At 46.0% G+C, this 18,700-nt stretch overlaps 2 protein-coding genes across 3 annotated transcripts in view; one reads left to right on the forward strand and one right to left on the reverse strand.

The window, feature by feature from the left end:
• Positions 1-3,935: 3,935 nt before the first annotated feature.
• On the reverse strand, positions 3,936-4,813 carry CLDN5 (claudin 5). Its single transcript, XM_068412786.1, has one exon. It carries the CDS (start codon positions 4,734-4,736, stop codon positions 4,086-4,088), a length of 651 nt encoding a protein of 216 aa, XP_068268887.1. The 5' UTR covers positions 4,737-4,813; the 3' UTR covers positions 3,936-4,085.
• Positions 4,814-14,815: 10,002 nt separating this feature from the next.
• Positions 14,816-18,700, forward strand: part of LOC137670132 (septin-2) — a 38,685-nt gene continuing 34,800 nt past the window's right edge. For both annotated transcript variants that reach the window (XM_068412782.1, XM_068412783.1), the window contains exon 1: positions 14,816-14,906. The gene's annotated coding sequence lies outside the window, so the exon portion shown is untranslated. The remainder of the gene's footprint in view (positions 14,907-18,700) is intronic.

Consider the following 18,700-nt stretch of genomic DNA (forward strand, 5'->3'; position numbering starts at 1 on the left):
TTTCTTACTCCAAGAGTAAAATGTTTCAGTATGTTCTAAAGAGCAGATGCCCAACAAACATCTTTGTGCAGGAAAAGGAAATATTTCCTTAAACATCCTGCAGCAAACGTGACTGATTGAGCTTCCTTTTCCCTCTGCCTGGTGCATTTCCCTTCTTTGCACAGACAGGATCTAACCAGATTTGCAGGGTATGAACTGCAGGTTACTTTCAAATTCATAACTATGAAATGGTTCGTTTAGCAGGACAAAGGCCAAGCCGGCAGACACCCTTTTTCCAGCTCAGCATGTGCATAGCAATAGGAGGGTGGCAAGGAGCTTTTGTTAATCTCAACCGAGCTGGCAAGAATGCTGCAAAATGAAAGCTTTGAAGATGTTTTTTTTTCTTCATTTTTAAAGCAACAGTTTGTTCAGAAAAGCTTGAAAATCTTGCAAAAAAAAAAAATCTCCAAAATATTGAAAGACCTCCCTGGCAGTCATATAAATTATGCAAATTTCCCCACTAGCAATTAGCCTCCCCAATTCCCTTTAACAGCCATTTTTTTCACAGGTTCTGTTCAGATGCATCTGTGAAAATGTTTTACCCTCAGCTTGAATGCACTTTTTAAAAAAACTGGGTGGCAGAAAGGATTAGGGTATCAGGTCAGGTTGGGGCTGATCCAAGCTGCAGTGGGATTTTTTCCTTTTAGTTTAAATGTGTAGGAATTGAAAGCTTAGAGAGCTTCATGCTTAGAGCTGTTCTCAAAATAGTTGGGACTCACAGTCCGCTTCCTAATGTGCTCACATCACAAGACCAACTGCTGCTACTTGCTCTTTTGTCCGACGCTCCAGTGGAGAGCTGAGATGCTGACTGCTCTGCAAGGGAAGTTCTCGCCTCCCCAGAGGTGACCCAGCTCTCCCCACAAAGGTAGCCCAGGGCACCCATGTCACACTTCTTGAGCCCAAACAATCCAAACAATTGTGCTTTTCACAAAAAACAGTAACCCTGTTCAGGCATTGGTTTAGATGGTTTTATTTTTATGTGAAATCATAAATACAAAATAAAAATAGTAAACAAGTGCTATAGATTTCTCTTTTCATTGGGATGAGGTTCAGGCCTGATCCTGAGAACTTCCAAGTCTTGAAGTTCAGGACTAGGTCTTTGTTCTTGGAAAACAAAACATAGCAAAAAACAACTTAAAGACTTTTACCCTGAAGCCAGTGACATCAGTAACAGCATTCTCTCGGGTTATTTTTTTAAAGCACAGAAACAAGTAAATATACTGAAGGATGAGATTAAATATAAAAATATTTTTTAAATGGGCCCCATTTCCTGCTAGTATTGTTGGGCGCTGCCCCACTGACATCAGCGAAATCTTGTTACATCAGCAGTGAGTTACGTTCTCGGTAGGATGATGCTGTGTTTACTAGTACATACAGTTAGCGCTGGCTTCTTCCAAGAGGTCTTGTTGTATAATTGTTTCAGATTTTGGTTGTAAGTGGATCCAGCCCTGCTGTGACACAAAGCTACACACCAAGACGTTTGGCTTGTTAAAAAAATTTCCCTTCTAAGGTATGGGATACCCTCCCTCTCCCCAAGACACCAGTTTTGATTTAATTGTAAACGCCAGCGATGCACTGCCCAGAAAGATTTCATCTTTTGGTCAGAGCCCAAATCCTGCAGCACTTCTGAAGGCTCTACAGTAAAGATACACACAGGCGTGTCTGTCAGTGGGGGTTGTTTTTTAGTTCTTTAATTTGAGACAAAAGAGAGTGAGGTCCAGGATTTGGGCTAATATCTGTTGACTCCTTTACTAGACACAAGTGGGTTGAGTGAGAGTGTAGTGTGTCTATGGGCTGGGTGACAAGTACAATTGGACATTATCATTTAAAATAAAAATAAAGTAACCACGAACAAATAAAGGCACCAAACCACATAACAAGCCAACTTTGGTAGATTTCTTGCAAAATATATGCTTTTAAATACATTTACAGTTTACAAGGTTATACTGTTTAAAAAAAAGTTGCAATGATGAAATACAGAATATTTCATTCTTGTACCAAAACTACATATCACATCGTAACAACAATATTACAGCTTTTATTTAAATGGAGACAGTATAAGAACTGCACCTCTTCATAGAACAAAACTAGTTCTAGACATACTGCTCTGTGTTTGTATTGTCTGATGGGCTCAGACCCTGCAAGGTATGTGTTTAAAAAATGAAAGCAGTTATCTTTAAAAGGCTAAATCGTGTGCTCAATATTCAACATCAATATTTGCAAGGGCAAGGCTTTAGTCTTTCATTCAGGTCTGTGTATGCATCAATATTGCTGGGGTTTTAAATGTGCTAAGCAAATCAAGAACACAGTCAATGTAAATCTGTCACAAATCCACAGTTACTGTTAGTCCATAAGTCTCGGCATTATCAGAAACTTGTAAGAGTTAATGCTCAGGTTAGTGCACTGTATTGTTATGTGGTTGTGAGGGATCCACGAGGTTGTAGTGTTGGACTCTGAGGAATACAAACACCTCACTAACTCTTGGCAGAAATCTTATGGCGATAGAGAAGCTGCCACAGTCTGTAGCAGAATTCTGTGTTGATTTAAAAGTACAAGTAATTCTCATGGCAGAGTATCGCACCACCCCTTAACCCCTCCTTTAAAAAAAGTTTGTCTCCGCAGTGTGAAATGGAAAGGTGTACGCTAATATTCCAGGCTGTGGCAAAGCTCAGCAGGTGTTGAGCTCAGAAAATGAGTTATGCTGCCCAGAGCATCTTCCTTGCAGTCTGCACAGTGCTACCAGGGCAATACGGAGGAGCTGAGAGCTCTGAGAGCCAAGACTTCTCATCTCCTGATTAGCTCACATAAAGTCTCAGTCAAGATATTTGGTAAAATTCTTCTAGCAATTTCTTTGCCTGATTTGGTAAATGAAGGGAAGCATGTGTTAACAAACTTATGGTGGGGAGCCAACCAAGTGCATGTCCAACTGAACACACAGTTCAAAATTGGCAGCAAGCGGGGCTTGGCAAGAAGGCCGTGAAAGCTGTCCGTACCCCAGCCACCAATATCCGGGGCAATTTCTGTGTTTCCAGTCTCCTGTAGTGCAGATGAGAGGATGCAGAGGGATGCCCCGCTGGAGCCAGGACACACAAAAATCTCCTGGGTCTCTGAATCTAGTTCTCTAACAATTCTGGCAATGAGTTCATATTCAAGTAAACACAGAACAGAAGCCGATGAAGAAGGGATGAAGAACCTCAAGGGGCAACCTAGTATAATCTGGTTTGTACTCCATTAAATAACAGCAACTACCTGAAATCTCTTTCAAAGGTCTCAAAGACACACAGACCAATGCACTTCTCTGAGGGACTAGAACAACTGAAGAAAATCAAATACACTTCTCCAAACGGTTACTTGCCTAAGGGATTAAGGACCAAGGTTAGTGTCACGAGTTAGACAGAATCCCTAGTTTAGTTGCCCAAATAGAAAAAGAACAAAAAAAACCCCAATCAGTGAAAGTCCCAGCGGGAACCGCCAGATGCCGGTTTTCAGGAGAGACGACGAAGAAGGGACGCTTCTCCTCGGCGACAGTGCACACCCGACGGCCCGGTCTCGTCAGCCAGGTGGTGCCCGGAGGCACCAGCAGCACGACCGGGCGGTAAAGTACTCACAAGTCTCTCACGGTAACGCCGGGAAGGTCCGGGAGCTGCGGCGGCAGCCGGGCGGGCGGCGGCGGAGCCCGGACGGGGCGTCCCGGCAGATGCCGCCAGGGCTCCTCGGTGCCCCCCGCCGCCCCGGGCCGGGGGGAAGCTGGCTCGGCTGCGCTGTGCGGCCGGGGAGGGCTTTGCTCGCCCCGGCACCGCGGGCCGGCGGTCAGTACCGGGTCCCCGGCGGCGCCGAGCGCGGCGCTGCCCGCAGCGGAGCGGCCAGACCCGCCGGGGAGCCGGGCTGGCGGGCAGCGGGGCGCTGCCCTGCCTAGGGCTGCCGCTTCACGGGGGTCCCCGTTAAGGAGAGACTCTAGGCAGGGGAGCGCTGGGGCTCAGCTCCCGGCGCGGTGCCGTCGCAGCCGTCCGTGTCCCCGCAGGGCCGGGGCAGCGGGGCAGCCCCGCTCAGACGTAGTTCTTCTTGTCGTACTCGCCGTTGGAGGTGGGTCGCCGCGGCGCCGAGTATTTGACGGGGAAGGAGGTCTCGTCGCGCTGGGAGCAGGAGCAGCAACAGATGAGGCAGCCCCCGAAGAGCAGCAGGGCCGTGGCCGCCCAGCCGATGTAGAGCGCGGCCCCCATCTCCCGCTTCTGGGACGGCGGCACGGCGGGGTCGTAGAAGTCGCTGATGACGATGTTGGCGAACCAGCAGAGCGGGACGAGGACCAGGACCCCGCAGAGGACGTAGATGGCCCCGCCGGCGATCACGATGCGGGACTTCATCTTGCCGGGCCGGATGCAGTTGGTGCACTGCGCGCCCACCACGGTCACCATGAGCGCCACCAGCCCCAGCAGCGCCACGATGACGGTGAGCGCCCGGCCCGCCTGCACCTCGGGCTTCAGCGCCAGGATGGAGTCGTACACCTTGCACTGCATCTGCCCCGTGCTCTGCACCACGCAGCTCATCCACAGCCCTTCCCAGATGGTCTGCGCCACCACGATGTTCACGTCGATGAAAGCCGACACCTGCCACATGGGCAGCCCGCAGGCCAGGATCACCCCTACCCAGCCCAGGATGCCCAGCCCCAGCCCCAGAATCTCCAGCGCCGCCGAAGTCATGCTGCTGCCGCCCCCCACCAAAGCCTCCGGAGAAAGGACGGTGCGGCGGGTCTGCTGCACTCGCCCCCGGGCGGCTGCCGAGCCGGCTCCGAGCCCCGCCGCCACCGGGCAGCGCTATATGAGGAGCCGCAGGGCGCCCTCCCACCGCCCTGCCTCCGCCTGGCCCGGCCCTTTCCCGCGGAGGGGGGACCCGGGCGGGCGCTGGTGGGCGGCAGCACCGCCCGCGGGGCCGGGGCCGGGGCCGGGGGCGCGGTGCTCCCCCGCTGCTCGCCGCCGGCTGCCGAGGGGCTCCCGCCGGAGCCGGGAAAACGTCCCTGTGCCCGCCCCGGCACCCTGCTCCGGGAGGAGGCGGCAGGGACGCTGCCCGCTCCCGGGAAAGCGTGGGGCTGGAGGAATCTGCTCCCGGATTTCAGCCGCTCAGACATCTTCCTTTTAGTGCCGTTATCTGTGTATTTCCTATTTACTGATAAAGTCCACAGCCAGACCTTCGGAGAGGTCTTGCCGATGCAGGCATACAGCAGCATGGACGTCCTGATTATCAGAGCCTAATTGATCATTTCCCAAAAGACTGAGCGTACTGACCGACCTGCACATCTCTCTCTTGCACATTGACACAGGCAAAAGTGTAAGCAAACACCATCAAACGCCTTAGGAACCACCCTGAAAATGGAAGAGCTTTGAATGTGGGATCTGCACATCTTCTGTCAGTACCAACAGACAGATTCTTAATTCCGTCCAGGAAGAATAATTGCTGTTAGCTTACACCAGGCATGGAACTCTGTTTTGGTACTGGAGCCAAGAGCAAGAAATCCTGTTTAAATATGTTGCCACAAAGATTTCAAACTTCACTTTACTGTTTTAATTGCTCAAGTACATTTCAAATCTTTATGGTGTATCAATGAGTTAAATGCTGTATCAAAAAGAGTATTTGCAAGAGGTTTCATCATCAGGCCATGCAGACATCGTAATTGCTACAGTCTCTTCATGGACCACTGGTGTCTTGGATTGTTCTTGCAAAGAAACCTTGGTTCAACCGCTGCAGGCCATCAGCAGCTCGCAGGCTGGCAGATGCAGCGAGTGGTGGTGATGCAAATGCTGCTGTTACAGTTGCAGTAGAACGAGAACAGACCTCACCAGCTGCCTCACAGCACTCACAAGGAGCTGCGCTCCAGCAGCTTTCCACTGGGTGCCCTGAGAAAGGCTTGTTTTGATTTAAACCAGGATTGTTTTGGTTTACATTAAATAAGTTTAAATGTTTTGGACAAAATTGAAAGTTATGTTCAGACTGACTTTTGAACTGGTTTGGCTAGGTTTGGTTTCTGTTAGCCCAAAGTATCCTTCTAGTGTAGTGGAGATCACAGAGTTGAGCATAACACGTTTCCTGCCTCTATGTAAGCTGTTTTCTCTGTTGTACAGTAATTTACAGCATGTATTACGGCATGCAGAGGTTTGTGATGGAAATATTGACTAATATGAATGGAAAAGTCCATGTGTGAAACAGAAGTGGCAGAAGAAATGATAAGCAAAGGTTAAAGGAATCATATGCATCGACAGCTGAGGATGTGACTGATGGGTTAACACTGAGTAATGCCCTGCTTACATCCTGACCTGTGGCACTGATGACTCTTCTGCAGAGGACCCGAGCGCTGGAAACAGGAGGATGGCAACAAGGTCACAGCACACTGGATGTGGCCTTTCACTTCTTTTTTTCCAACCAGGAGACAAACTTTAGCCACAAGACACCCAAAAAAGAAACAGAAGAACATCAGCAGCTTGTGAGGCATCATGGTATAGACATGCTGACACATGATGACCGCAGCCTCCCATTGATTATCTCTTCCTCAGGAGCTGTAAACATTTCTAGCATGGAAAATGTCTTCCTAACAGAGGCTGCCTGGTAAACGGAGTTAAGAGGAGTTATCTCCTCTTCCAGCTGTATATGAAATACATACAGTTTACTTCAATTATTTAAAACTGTGAATTCCAATGTGCAAGTCCAGGTGGAATGTGTGACTGGGGCTGTGCACTCTGTCAAACTGGGGCTGCTTGCAATCACTCAGAAAAGTCCCTGATGTCAGGGAGAGGAGAATGTGCAAAAGAACCAGCCACAGAGAAAGAGATATCTCAGAGGTGAACAGGAAGAAACCCAGAACACAGGCTGAAACTGAATAACATCTGTATTTATGATGATAATAATGATTATATAGAAAACAGCACAGAAGAACAATTAAAAAAGGGGGGAGAAATGCCAGTTATCTTAGCCTGTAAGCACAGGAAAGCCCCACCCTTGCCACTTGCCCGGGAGCACGGAACTCTGAATTTCCTCCGATAAATGGCTTGTGTGTGCTCCTGTGCCGGCCGGGAGGCACTCACGGGGCCTGCACAGCTGCCCAGGGCTTCGGCCTGAGACGGGAAACCAGCGCACGGCTTGTGTTACCGCTGCAGCCCTTGCCCCACCTTCCCTTGCTACCTGTTACCGAGCAACTGATTCCTACAAATCACTTAATCCAAGACAATTATTTCTCCAGGGAAATACATGCTTAATAATCACAGGGTAAACCAACCTTTCTGCTTAGAAGCATTTCCATTCCTGGTGTTTCACCTTTGCTTGTTTCTTTTCCTTACCCCAAATATTAGCTTTTATCCTGGCTACTGGCAACAACCTCCATTTTTAATTACTCTGTTCCCTGATCCTGAAAGTGAGCACTTGTGGCACAGACTACCCTTAAGAGCCCATCAGCACAAGGTGCTCACTGGTCTGCTTACTTGACTTACTGGTAACCTGAGTGACACAGCTGCTGGGGGCCTGAGGACCCTGTCAGCTTCAGCACATTGTGGCTTCTGATGGTGTTACTGTCACAACACCAGGAATTAATTTTAACTTCCAGAAATGAAAATGTTCTAATTTCTTAAGAGGAAACACAAACCAGCATGATGTTTTTCTTGGGACGTTCAGTAAAGAAATCACTACTTAATAAATTGAATCCTTGCTGGTAAAGTCTGTATTCTTTTCAATTCAAAGGCATGGTGTTCTTGCAGCAAAGTAACTCATTAACAAATGACCGTTAATGTCATTACATCTATTGCAGCTCCAGCTATGTATTTATTAAGTTATTCTAAGGGGGATACATCAGGGGGCTTTGCAGCCTGTGAAAATGGGCGGAAGTGGTATTCAAGCTGAGAACAATTGCACAGAAGCCATACTATAGCAAGAGGGGCTTTGGGATTAGAGGTGATTGTGTTCTCACTCTTCCTGACATAATCAGGACAAATACCAGGCACAGAGTTACCAGGAGGGCTGCTAAGGGGGGGTCCAGGCTCTTACCAGCATTGCTTGTCCTGGTGTATGAGCCCTGTACCATGGCACAGAAGAACTGCTGTGCCCAGCCCTCCAGTCTCCCTAAGGCTTTGCTCAGCCCCAAAGCATCCCACCAGCAATGTTTACATAGATTTGCCTTTTGGGACCTGAAATGTAGTCTGCAGAGCATGACTGGTTTATAAGTTGTGGAATGTCCCTTACCTATGTGCTTCTGCTCCTGTCATCCCTAAAATGTTAAGCATCTGGAAGACAGAGAAGAAAATGACATTTGGCATCAAGCTTATGCACAAACCAAGTATTTGTGTGAACAGGACAGAGTACAAGTCAAAAGATGAATTAAAAGCCCAGTGATCTCAAGACAGTTTACCATAACTTTTGGATCAGACATAAGCAAAGGTGAAGAATCAGGAATCCTGTTAGAGATAGATTTTGTGCCCTATTTTGTCTTCTAATTAGTGCTGAAATAAAGGCAAGGAGATTTACAAATACGGAGGTGTTAGGCAGGGGCTGTTCTTTACTTAGAAAGCTTGAGTTTCCTCAGTGAAGATTACTCCTTTCTGAATTAGCCTTTAAAATGCAACTGTTTTTCCCAAGAGAAGAGATTTAGTTGGAGCTTGAGTGCACATACTGTCTTCCACAGTAAGACAGGCCTCCATGAAGTCCCTGCATGTCAGCAGTGCCAACACGTCTTCAGACCAGTGTGACACATCAAAAGACTGGCACGTAGGAATGAGTCCTTGTCAAATGAGCAGGTTATTACAAAATGAAAATGCACAATTTCACCATAGGTTTTATCTCAAGACCATTTCTTTTGGAAACAAGCTGAAGTGGTTAACAAGAAATTTTCACTTCCCCTCTTAGTTCATCTTTTGAGCAAAGAGAAGCAATGATTTAAAAGCCACACCAGAATTTTGTAAGAGGGACTCAGTGACTGGTGCTAATGACGTAGGATCCAACACCTTTTTTAGTACAAGTGTTGCTGCTGTCCTTCAGGATTGAGAAATGGATGCCCACGCTACTCCTCCCCCTCGGTGGTGATGTGACAAGACTCACGTAAAAGAAAGGAAGGAAACAGATATATGTAGTTGGAAAAACAGTGAAAGAGGTTACAAATCTGCTTCCAGCCTTCATGTACTTGCTGCTGTATATCCCTTTCCAAACAAAGTTGCCCTAGCCCTGTATCAGTCTCTGCACTTTACACACACCCTCTGCCTGGGCTTTTTCTGGTGGACTGCCCACTGGTGCTGCCAGGGAGCCAGGAGCTGAGGGTTCTGGCTGGGCAACACACGGTGGGAATACTGAGACAGGGTTATGAGCCTTTCCTCACAGAATGAGGAAATCGATTGTGCTAAACCATAATTAGAACTGAGTTCCACGCCTCCCTGCTTGAATTCCTCTACACACAAACCTCTGGTTTGAAACTTCCCCTTGGTGGGAATTGATCTTCATGTCTCTATGTCTTATTAAAGCACCCCCCTGATGGGAATATTTCCAGTCACTGCTGTCAGGACCAGCTGGGCTGCACTGGTGAGCTGCTGTGCACCTGACTCTTTAGCAGCTTGTTTTCTGAATTTGGCTTTTGAGAGGATACTGTGGTGTCACTGGACAACCATAACCCCATGTTAATGGCATTTCAGGGCAGTTCATATGGTGAATGATGGCTCTTTCCCAAAGCCTGGGAATGTCGCATCTGTAGATGAGCATCTAAACAGCCTGATCATCCCACTTGCCAAGAGACCAAACTGAATATACACTTAGGCCATGTCACTTCAAATACTTCTCTTTAATGCTGTGGACAGCTCTTCAGAATGTATTAAAGCTTGGACAGGCAGAGGGGGGAAAGCTATAGGACAGGGGGGAATATAGTTCCCCTATATTGGACAGGGGGAAAGCTATAGGAAATATACATTGTTTCATGCCTAAGGGTCCAATCTATGGCGTATTTCCTATCAGGAGAACTGTAGTTTAATTTTGTCCTCTTCCAAAGTTAGCCTCCTTCCACAGATTGTGATGTACCAGGTTCCTGGTAGATCTCTTTCCCATGTAATTCTTTGGAAATTACAGAACAGCGTCAGCAAGGACAAATGCCATTGTTTTAAATATACATTGCAGATGTTGAAAGTAATTAATAAAGACACGACTATGAAGTTACTGAAAACTGTTCAGGGCTAGTGGTGGGAAATGTGCTACATTTCTCTAGTGTCCCAGGAAATCTGGGTTCCTGAGAACAAGTGAGAGGTTTGGGACACCTGCTCTGATTATGAGAGTGATTAATTCTCAGCAGTGCTGTCCCTATTCTTAACAAGGTACGTCTGAGGCAAGCCCTGTCTTTGGGAATAGCATGCATCTGTTTTCTCAGTTCTGATTTCCTTCTTAGAAGTGAAGCTGGTTTCCAGAAAGAGGAAAGGATGGCTGTTATTGGTGAAAAGAGGCAAAATCTCTCTTGTTCCAGAGAAAATGTTAGGTTCTTCTGATTGCGGCTTTGTTGCCATAATTAGCATCTTGAAAAGGTGAGCTTGTGTGTGCTTGTAAATGCAAAAGGAACACTTCTATTCCTCTGAGACTGCTGTAATTCACACACAACCTTCATTTCCCATAGTGTGTCATTAAAAATGCATTTAGCTTTTTTGCAACAAAGAAAAATACTTAATCTGTTGCAGATTTTCTTGTGTATTACTAAGTAACTTGTAAAGTAGCTTGTGTCCATAAATCCTGGTGCATCCACCAATACTGGCTTGCTGTTTGTATACTGCCAGAGCTGCAGCTCTGAGCTGCACACTTTAAAAGGGCTCAGCAGTGAGTCCAGCTTTCAGTGGACCTGATATTTTCAATTCCTGATGCAGCACGTCTGCAAAAACACAGAAAATTTGAGATGTTGGAATGGTTCACCCCATTAGTGATTCCATAAATAAAGCACTACACAGAAGGGTATTTTGATCAAATCACCGATTTACCAAATACTAACAGAGAATGGGAAGTTTGCCCTTAAATTTCTGTCTATCACCACACCCAAATACTGAAAATTAGCCCAGGAAATATCTAAATTGCAGTGTCTGACATTCACACTAGTCATGTTCAAAGTACTTTTTTCTCTGGTAATCCTTTAAAAGAGAATGTCACCCCCATTGTGCAGCTCTTGCATATTTATATCTAAAAGCTTTCGTCCTGGAGCCATGTATATAATTTAGCAAAGCATATACAAGTATTCTGAATCAAACACAGACTTGAATCTTATGGAAATGAAAAGGATTTATGCATATGCTTAAGAATAAGTTGTTTAATCAGGACTTGAGTAATTTTATCTCCAGGGAAGATTGTGAGAGTTCAAGATGCTCAGTGGCTTACAGTAGTGGGTCAGTATCTCCATGAATTGCTCTTATAGCATAGCCATTACAGCAATCACTCATATTTTTAGGCTCAGATTCCAAATATTCAGCTATGTGAGGAACAGATGCAATTGAAAAAAAAATAAAGTTAAAAGGGATCTCATGACTGAAAAGAGACAGTTTTGTTTTGTCTAAGCAGTGTATCTTCTGTTGTGTTTTAATTTAATAGAAATAAAGCCAAGGTACATGGGGTTGTTTCATCTATCAAAACTCAATTTAGTTTTCAGTTATATGGTGGTATTTATTTTATTATAATCAGTATCATACCATTTTCTCTGTTAAGGAGCAGAACAAAAAAATACATAATGTCTTTTGCTGAATGGATGAGGTATTTCTAACTTGCTAAGACGTGACTCCACACAAAGTTAAGATTTGAATTCAAGGAAGGACTCTAATTGTGCTTTTGAGAATGTAAACCTAGATGTATCAGGAACTTTAGTAAAAGGCATTTGAGCTTCCAAGGGAAGAATAAAACAAAATTCTTTCAGAAATAATAATTATGGGAATGAGTGATTCACAGTCAGACTGCCGTTCACTGCATTAACATTTCTAGACTATTTAACCATTTAAGAGGAACAGTATTCTTCAATACAACAATTTCGTCTGCTTACACCTCTGCTAATACCAGTGTGAGAAATAACAAATTTGCAGTACGTGTTTTGTGGCCATGCATTCTCTGTAGTTTTTTGCAACACAGCATTCCTCAGTTACATGCAGTAAATAGTTCCTGTTCGGCTGCCCGGTGATCCTGCATACTGCAGTTTCATAACAAGACTCATAACAGGTTTCAAAAGTAACAAAAGTACATTTTCACCAAGTGCATAATAGACTGTAAAACTCCTTGTCACAGGATGCTCTTAACGCCAAAAGTTGAGATGGGTTCAAAAAGCAACAAGAAAAATTCATGGAAGAGAAAACTATCGAGATAAAACTTCTGGTTCAGGAAGCTGCTGAGCTCCAGATTGCCGGAAGCTGGGAGGATATACAGACACGGTGCTGCTTTTATCTTTTCCTAAGCATCTGCTACTGGGCACTGCAGAGGTAGGGCCCTGGCTAGAACTGACCTTTATTCTTACCCGAAGTGCCCTTCCTTATGTTACTCTCTGGCATAATGGGACTGTTTTGGGAGGATTGTGACTTCCCTGAACATTTTGTATGACAGTTGGTCAGCCGTCTGATTCAGCCATGACTTGGGAAAATGATTGGTATGCCTCAGTAATGAGACATTTGGAATTTCTGGAGAATGTTTCACCCATTGCACTAAAACCTGCCAAAGGAAAGGAGTGACAGTCATGGGAAAGCACTAACTTCCACTAGACTCTGTGTTGATGCAAGTCTATAGTCTGGCATTGTCCATGCTAATCTCTTGTAATTTCTTCAAGTGCTAAATAGTTATTTGTAGTATTAATTTATGTATGTAAAATATTGTGTGCATCACAGTGTTCTAATTTAGTGAAAGAAAGAAAAATTGCCCCTGTTTTTCCTTTGGTGATAGTACAAAACACCTATATGGATATCAATGAAATAATTTAAAATAAGATCTTAATTTCTAAAGAAGAACGAAATGCCATCTTTTAACTCCTCCAAGAAAGCAGTGTATAACAGTGCTTTGTGTTATAACATCACACTTTGTCCTAGGAAACGGAACTTGGTTGAGCTTTCATTGGCTTTTATCTTGTTCTTACTCAGATCACATCAGTGCTCGGTTGATAATACGAGCACAATGTGAGTTCGCAAATAATGCCAGTCTGCCTTCAGCAGCATTTGTTTCACTTCCACATTTTCCTGTTGTGAGCTGCAACCCTGTTTGCTTAACGGATGGAGATGCAGACAAAATAGAAATGTGCTTCTTGGTATTCAAAATTGTAAGTCAAAAGATTATCATCTGATAGATCGCACGTACAAACTGCCCTCTGCAAAATGTTCGAATGGATTACTAGGGACTTTCCTGAACCCACTCCTTGCAGCTGGAAGATTGGAAAAAGCCTGCCCTGAACTGCGGATACTGTGTTTTAATCTTGTCATCGTTGTATTGAGTGTTTGAGCTATGTAACAGTTTCACCAAGAGAAACTGATCTGGTTCTGTAATCTGACTGCAGGTATCATTTACACTCTAGGTTTATGTCTGCTGGAGTTCCTGATACCTCAGTGAACTTGTCATCGAGAATCCTACTCTCTCCTTTATCGATGGCACTGACCAAGGCAAAATGGCTCTCACTTAACCAGAGGGAATGCCGTGATGAAAGAGAAGACAGCGACAGTGTAGGTAAAACGAGTACATTGGGTTTTTTGCACAATGTTTGGGAGAGAAATTTGCTTCATGTGTGGATGAGCAGCTGAAATCCAAACAGGTTTATATTACATACTCCATTACAGTCAAACAGTATAAAGTTTAAGCTAGATTTCCCCCTGGCTATGACACCTACCATACTAAAAGCTTTTCCACTGTGAGGAATATTGCTAAAACCTGCTGTAGGAGGAGGCAATCTGAAAGCTCAACAGTATGGTAGGAAATAAGAATTAAACAATTTGAGAAGGGGATATTTGAAGCAGAATGGGCTCCGCCTGTGTGTTGCTCCTGAAGGCTAACTCGTGTGCATAGCTCCAGACCAAGACTGTTTGCACAAGACAGGTGCCCAGGTGTGCTGCTGGCGGGATGTGAAGTCGGGTCGGTAAGGCAGGCTTGTACCATTGCGAAGTTGTTACCACCATAGCACTGGCCACCGTGCCGTGTAGGCGGAGCGCAGCGACCTCCGTGAGGGCTGGCCCTGTCCCACGAGCCTTTCTCCCACGTTTTTTTCCCGTGGGAAGCCAGCAGGAGCAGGGGATGCTCCGTATGGTGGAGCAGGGCGCTCAGGGCCACAGCAGGAGGAGGCCGGCTCGGGGTGCGGAATCCCCGGGGACATCAGCGGGCTGCAGCGCGGTGGCCCCGTTCCCTCCCGAGGGAATGATCCCTAGGGATCCCGGGGAGGGGAGCGCTCGCCCACCCGTCCCGCCGGGACCACGTTAGCTGTTAGTGACCCAGCTACGGGACGCCCCGGGGGAAAAGCACCCGCCGCTGAGCCGCCCCGCTCCCGGCGGCCGTGTGCCGGGCCCACGCGTGCGGCCGCGGCTCCCGCACAGCGGCCACAGCTCCCGCACCGCGGCCGCCACCCGATCGGGCCGGCGGCTCCTGCGGGACGGGCGGTCGCCATGGCAACGCCCCGCCGCCCGCCCGCGCGGTGCGGGCCGGCTCCCCTCGCTGCCACTCAGGCAGGCGGGCGGAGCCGCTCTATCCCTCCTCTCGCTCGTTCCGGAGCCGCGCCCCGTTGCTATCCTGGGAAGCAGCCTAGACCATAGAGTTGTGCGGAACGTAGGTAGGCGCTCGGCCGCGGTGGCTTGTGGGATGCGGGAGGGCTCGTCGGGGCGAGGTGGCGGATCGCGGCCTGGCAGCCAGCGCACCGGCGGAGGCGGCCGCGGTCTCAGGTAAGCGCCGGGGGCCGGGCCGCGTCCTCCGGCGGGCGGGTGGGCGCTTTCGTCCCGCACACCGCTTCGCCTGGCCAGTGTCCGCGCCCCGCAGCCGGGCCCAGCCCGGCCCTGTCTGCAGCCGCCAGCGGGGCGGCGGTACGGGCTCGGCGCCGGCCCGGCCCAGGCCCCGGAGCTCGCCCGCGGCGGCGTGTGCTCCACGCACGGGCCCACGGCCTGGCTCCGGCCTCCCTCCTCTGCCCGGGGCGAGGTGTTTGAAGCTGATATGTGGGGAGGGGAGAAGCGTATCGGGGCAGAACCCACGGAACCCGGCAGTCGGGTCGTGGGCCGTTTTACACACACGTTTACTTGTGTTTAAAGCAAGGCGTGCGTTACTGCTGAGGTGTGGACAAGGCCTCTGTGCTGCCGGGGTCTGCCCGGCATAACGTAGCCGGAGATGCGGGGCGAGGATGGGACAGGAAGTTCTGTCTCCGCTGGGCATTCCTCAGATGTTTTCAAAGCTGCAGCACTGAGCGTGGCCTCCTGCGAGGAACCGGGGGGTGCTGCGGGAGAGGGCAGAGCCCACCGCCGCACGGAGCGGTGCGGACCTCATTTGGCAACAGACCGAATAAGTGCTTTACACTTCTGGGGTTTTTAGGTGTTAAATTATTGTTCACATGCAGGTTAGAGACTGCATGGTATCGTGGGACTTGGGCGTGATTTGGAAGTGATTTAAAACACTGACTTATCACTGTTTGCTGTGTGTTGCTGGTACGTATGCAATTATAGTTAACCTTCGTGAGTGCGAGGCAGAGCTGCCAATATCCTGATGAGGGATCATGGCTAATATGTTTAGCTTTTTAATTTAAATAAAGCCCCTGCTTTTCACGTTTACAGGTCTGTTTTACAGTATTTTTCTCTGATATGGTAACTTTGGAAAAATACTGTTGAAAGCTGCTTGGGTAGGAAGCACATAATCACTAAGACTCATCGTTAATGTGAATGGTATCACTGCCTCCTTCGTGCTTTTTAAGTAACTGTATTAATTGAAATAACAGTTAAGAAAGTAAGTTGCCTAGAGTAGTATGTTAACATTGAAATGGTGGAACTTGAAATAAAGTATTTAGGATTAGAGCTCTAGATTCATGCCTTCTAGAGCATGAAGCATTCTTCAAAGACCTTTTCCTTTGAAGAACAGTGCTCATACATGAATCTTCTTTCTTACTTCCTTAGTCCTTGTCTCCCTTTGCTGTGCACTGAAGACACAGAAATGTGTCTAGTTTTGATGAACAGCAGTGCATTCCCAACAATAATATATATTGTGTGTCATTGTTTCAAATACATTATCAAAATGAAGTCTGTAAAACTTGTGAACACTGAATACTGATTCAAAGACAAAGCAGTGGCTCACACTTCACTCGGTCCACCTGCAGGTGCTATAGCTGGGTTTTTTAGTTGTTGTTGTTGCATTTGCTGTTAAATTCTGTATTTGGTGGAAGTGATACATTTTCCTGAATAAGAGCAACTGAGAAATGTATTCAATTATTAATGTGTAAAAGAGGATTCCTTCACTTGGTAACATCTGTTTCTAATGAGGGAAATGGAATCGTCTGGGCTTGTTGATAAAGAGGGAATGAAGCTTCTCCCTGGGAGCTTCTGGGCGGGGGTTTCCAGGCAGAGGTGAGGACGTGCTATGAACAAAGCATGACACAGAGAACAGGCTCTGCTGGACCCACCGTTGTTTGATAGAATTGGGTGATTCATACAACTTTGATAGTGTAAGCTACAAAAAAAAAGTTAACTGCTTTGAATTTGAATCACCTATATCCAGTTTGGAATACAGTGAAGAACTTTTAAATTTTCACGTAACTTCCTTGTTTCTCTGTATGCAAGACACTTCAAGAAGTTCTAAATCTTTTTAAAAAATTATTTATTTATGTGCCTCAGTACTTGACTGGCATTTCTTTGTTGGTTTGTGTAGCTCTCTTGTGAAAAGCAACAAATATTGTTATTTTACTGGGATACTCTTGGTGTTTCTCTGTCTGCTTTAAGTCTGAAAATGTGACTTCAGAATGCTAGTGGTGTTGAGACCATTTCCAGCACTTGGAAACCTACTTAAGTCTTTCCTGCTTTCTGTGGTTCCTTATTAGGTTATTAAATACTTTTTTAAAAGTATCAGAGTTATATAATCTTAGATGGAAAGAAAGAGGCCTCATTTGATAAATTAGGAGGGCTGTTCTGCTTGTAGAGATGGTTGTTAAGGTCGCTCTAAAGTGATTATTTCAAAATGTTATTTAATATCCTTATATGGAAACACTCTTTGTCCATTTTTTGTAGCGTTTTCCTTGTGCTAGTTTCTTTTAAGAAGCTCCCAGCCTGCCTGTTCCTAACAGTTTACTTCTTGCATCCTGACAGGAACAAAGGAAATGACCCATTTTCCTTCCTCTCTCTTTCACTGGAATACTTTTCTTAGCAGAAGGCAGTAGGATGGCATGTTCCAGGCCCCTGTATTTGCAGAGGAGGCAAGTGTAACTGAACTTAGCGGTAATCTGCTCCCTTCGATTGCCCAACAGCACATTGTTTAGGACAGGAATTTGTTGGGATCTGAAATGAAACTTCGTTACGTTATCTGCTGTTCAGAAACTCATTTGGACATTCCGATACTGTAGCATAGTGTCCCCTTTTTCTGCTAGACCTGCTAAATGGGGCCCACAATTATTTACAACTAAAGTTTCACTGCTTTTTGCCAGTTAATGCAATTGTATCTTATCTGTTCCTTTCTCTTTGAAATATTTTGCATGTGCTGCTTTGCTCATCTCATAATGATTGAAATAGTCCTTTGAAAATCTAAAGAAAACAGAACAGCTGTGGCTTGCTCTGTTTTGCCTTAGTTGTTAATTTTTTAAATTTTATTATGGAAAACTGGTGAAAAATGAAATGTTACAATTTCCCATGTGGGACTGTCCAGAGTGTTGTCAGTGTTAAGTGTTTGGCTCAGCTGTATGCAGACAGGCTTCAGGATTTCAGCAGTCATTGATGCATAGTGTAGTCTGGTCCATTGACAAGTTATTGCTTGTAAGCAATGCTGCAAGCACTGCGGTTATTTGGTGGTGTAAGAAGATGTAACGTACGGTGTTCTGCTAAATCTAAGGGTTTGATTTGTAATGATATGGTAAAGCTTCAGGAAGATGGCTCATGGTCATCTGGGGAAGTTGGTTGGTTGAATAATTTCCTAGGAAACCTCACGAGGGCAGCATTATGAATTGTAAAATGTGTTGAGGCTGAGTAACTGAGGATTCGTTTGAACCTCAGTGCCTTTTTTGGGGGTTGTGGAACAACAGTTTTATCTCTTTTTTTTTTTTTTTTTTTTTTCCCCTTCAGCTAACTTTTGGTTAGCATATTTCTATTCTAACAAAATACAGTGGGAAATAACTAATAGGATGCTTGTTGTACACAGCCATTTAAGCGTGCACTGCAGGCATGATGTGATCAGAGCAGCTGTCCTGCAGCTTTGGCTACAGCAACTTTTTGGTCAGAGTGAGACACAAGGTGAATGCAGTTTGCCTGGTAGGAAACAGGCTTTGCAAGTCATGTTTGTGGATCAATTTATTGTAAATTTAGCTTTTTATGAGATGAGAGACTGATTTTGAAGCCAGATGTGTCATGATCAGTTGACAATTTTGGCTTTTCTACTTTTTAATCAAGCAGCTTGGGTAATGCTACAATGGATGTAACTATACTGTCAGTTTAAAGCAGAAGTAATTAGAGAATTTGCCATACTTATTTAAATCTGAATTTTTCCCCCTTCTCACCTT

This window comes from Nyctibius grandis, chromosome 14 (assembly GCF_013368605.1).
Source record: "Nyctibius grandis isolate bNycGra1 chromosome 14, bNycGra1.pri, whole genome shotgun sequence".
In the NCBI taxonomy this organism is placed as follows: domain Eukaryota; kingdom Metazoa; phylum Chordata; class Aves; order Nyctibiiformes; family Nyctibiidae; genus Nyctibius; species Nyctibius grandis.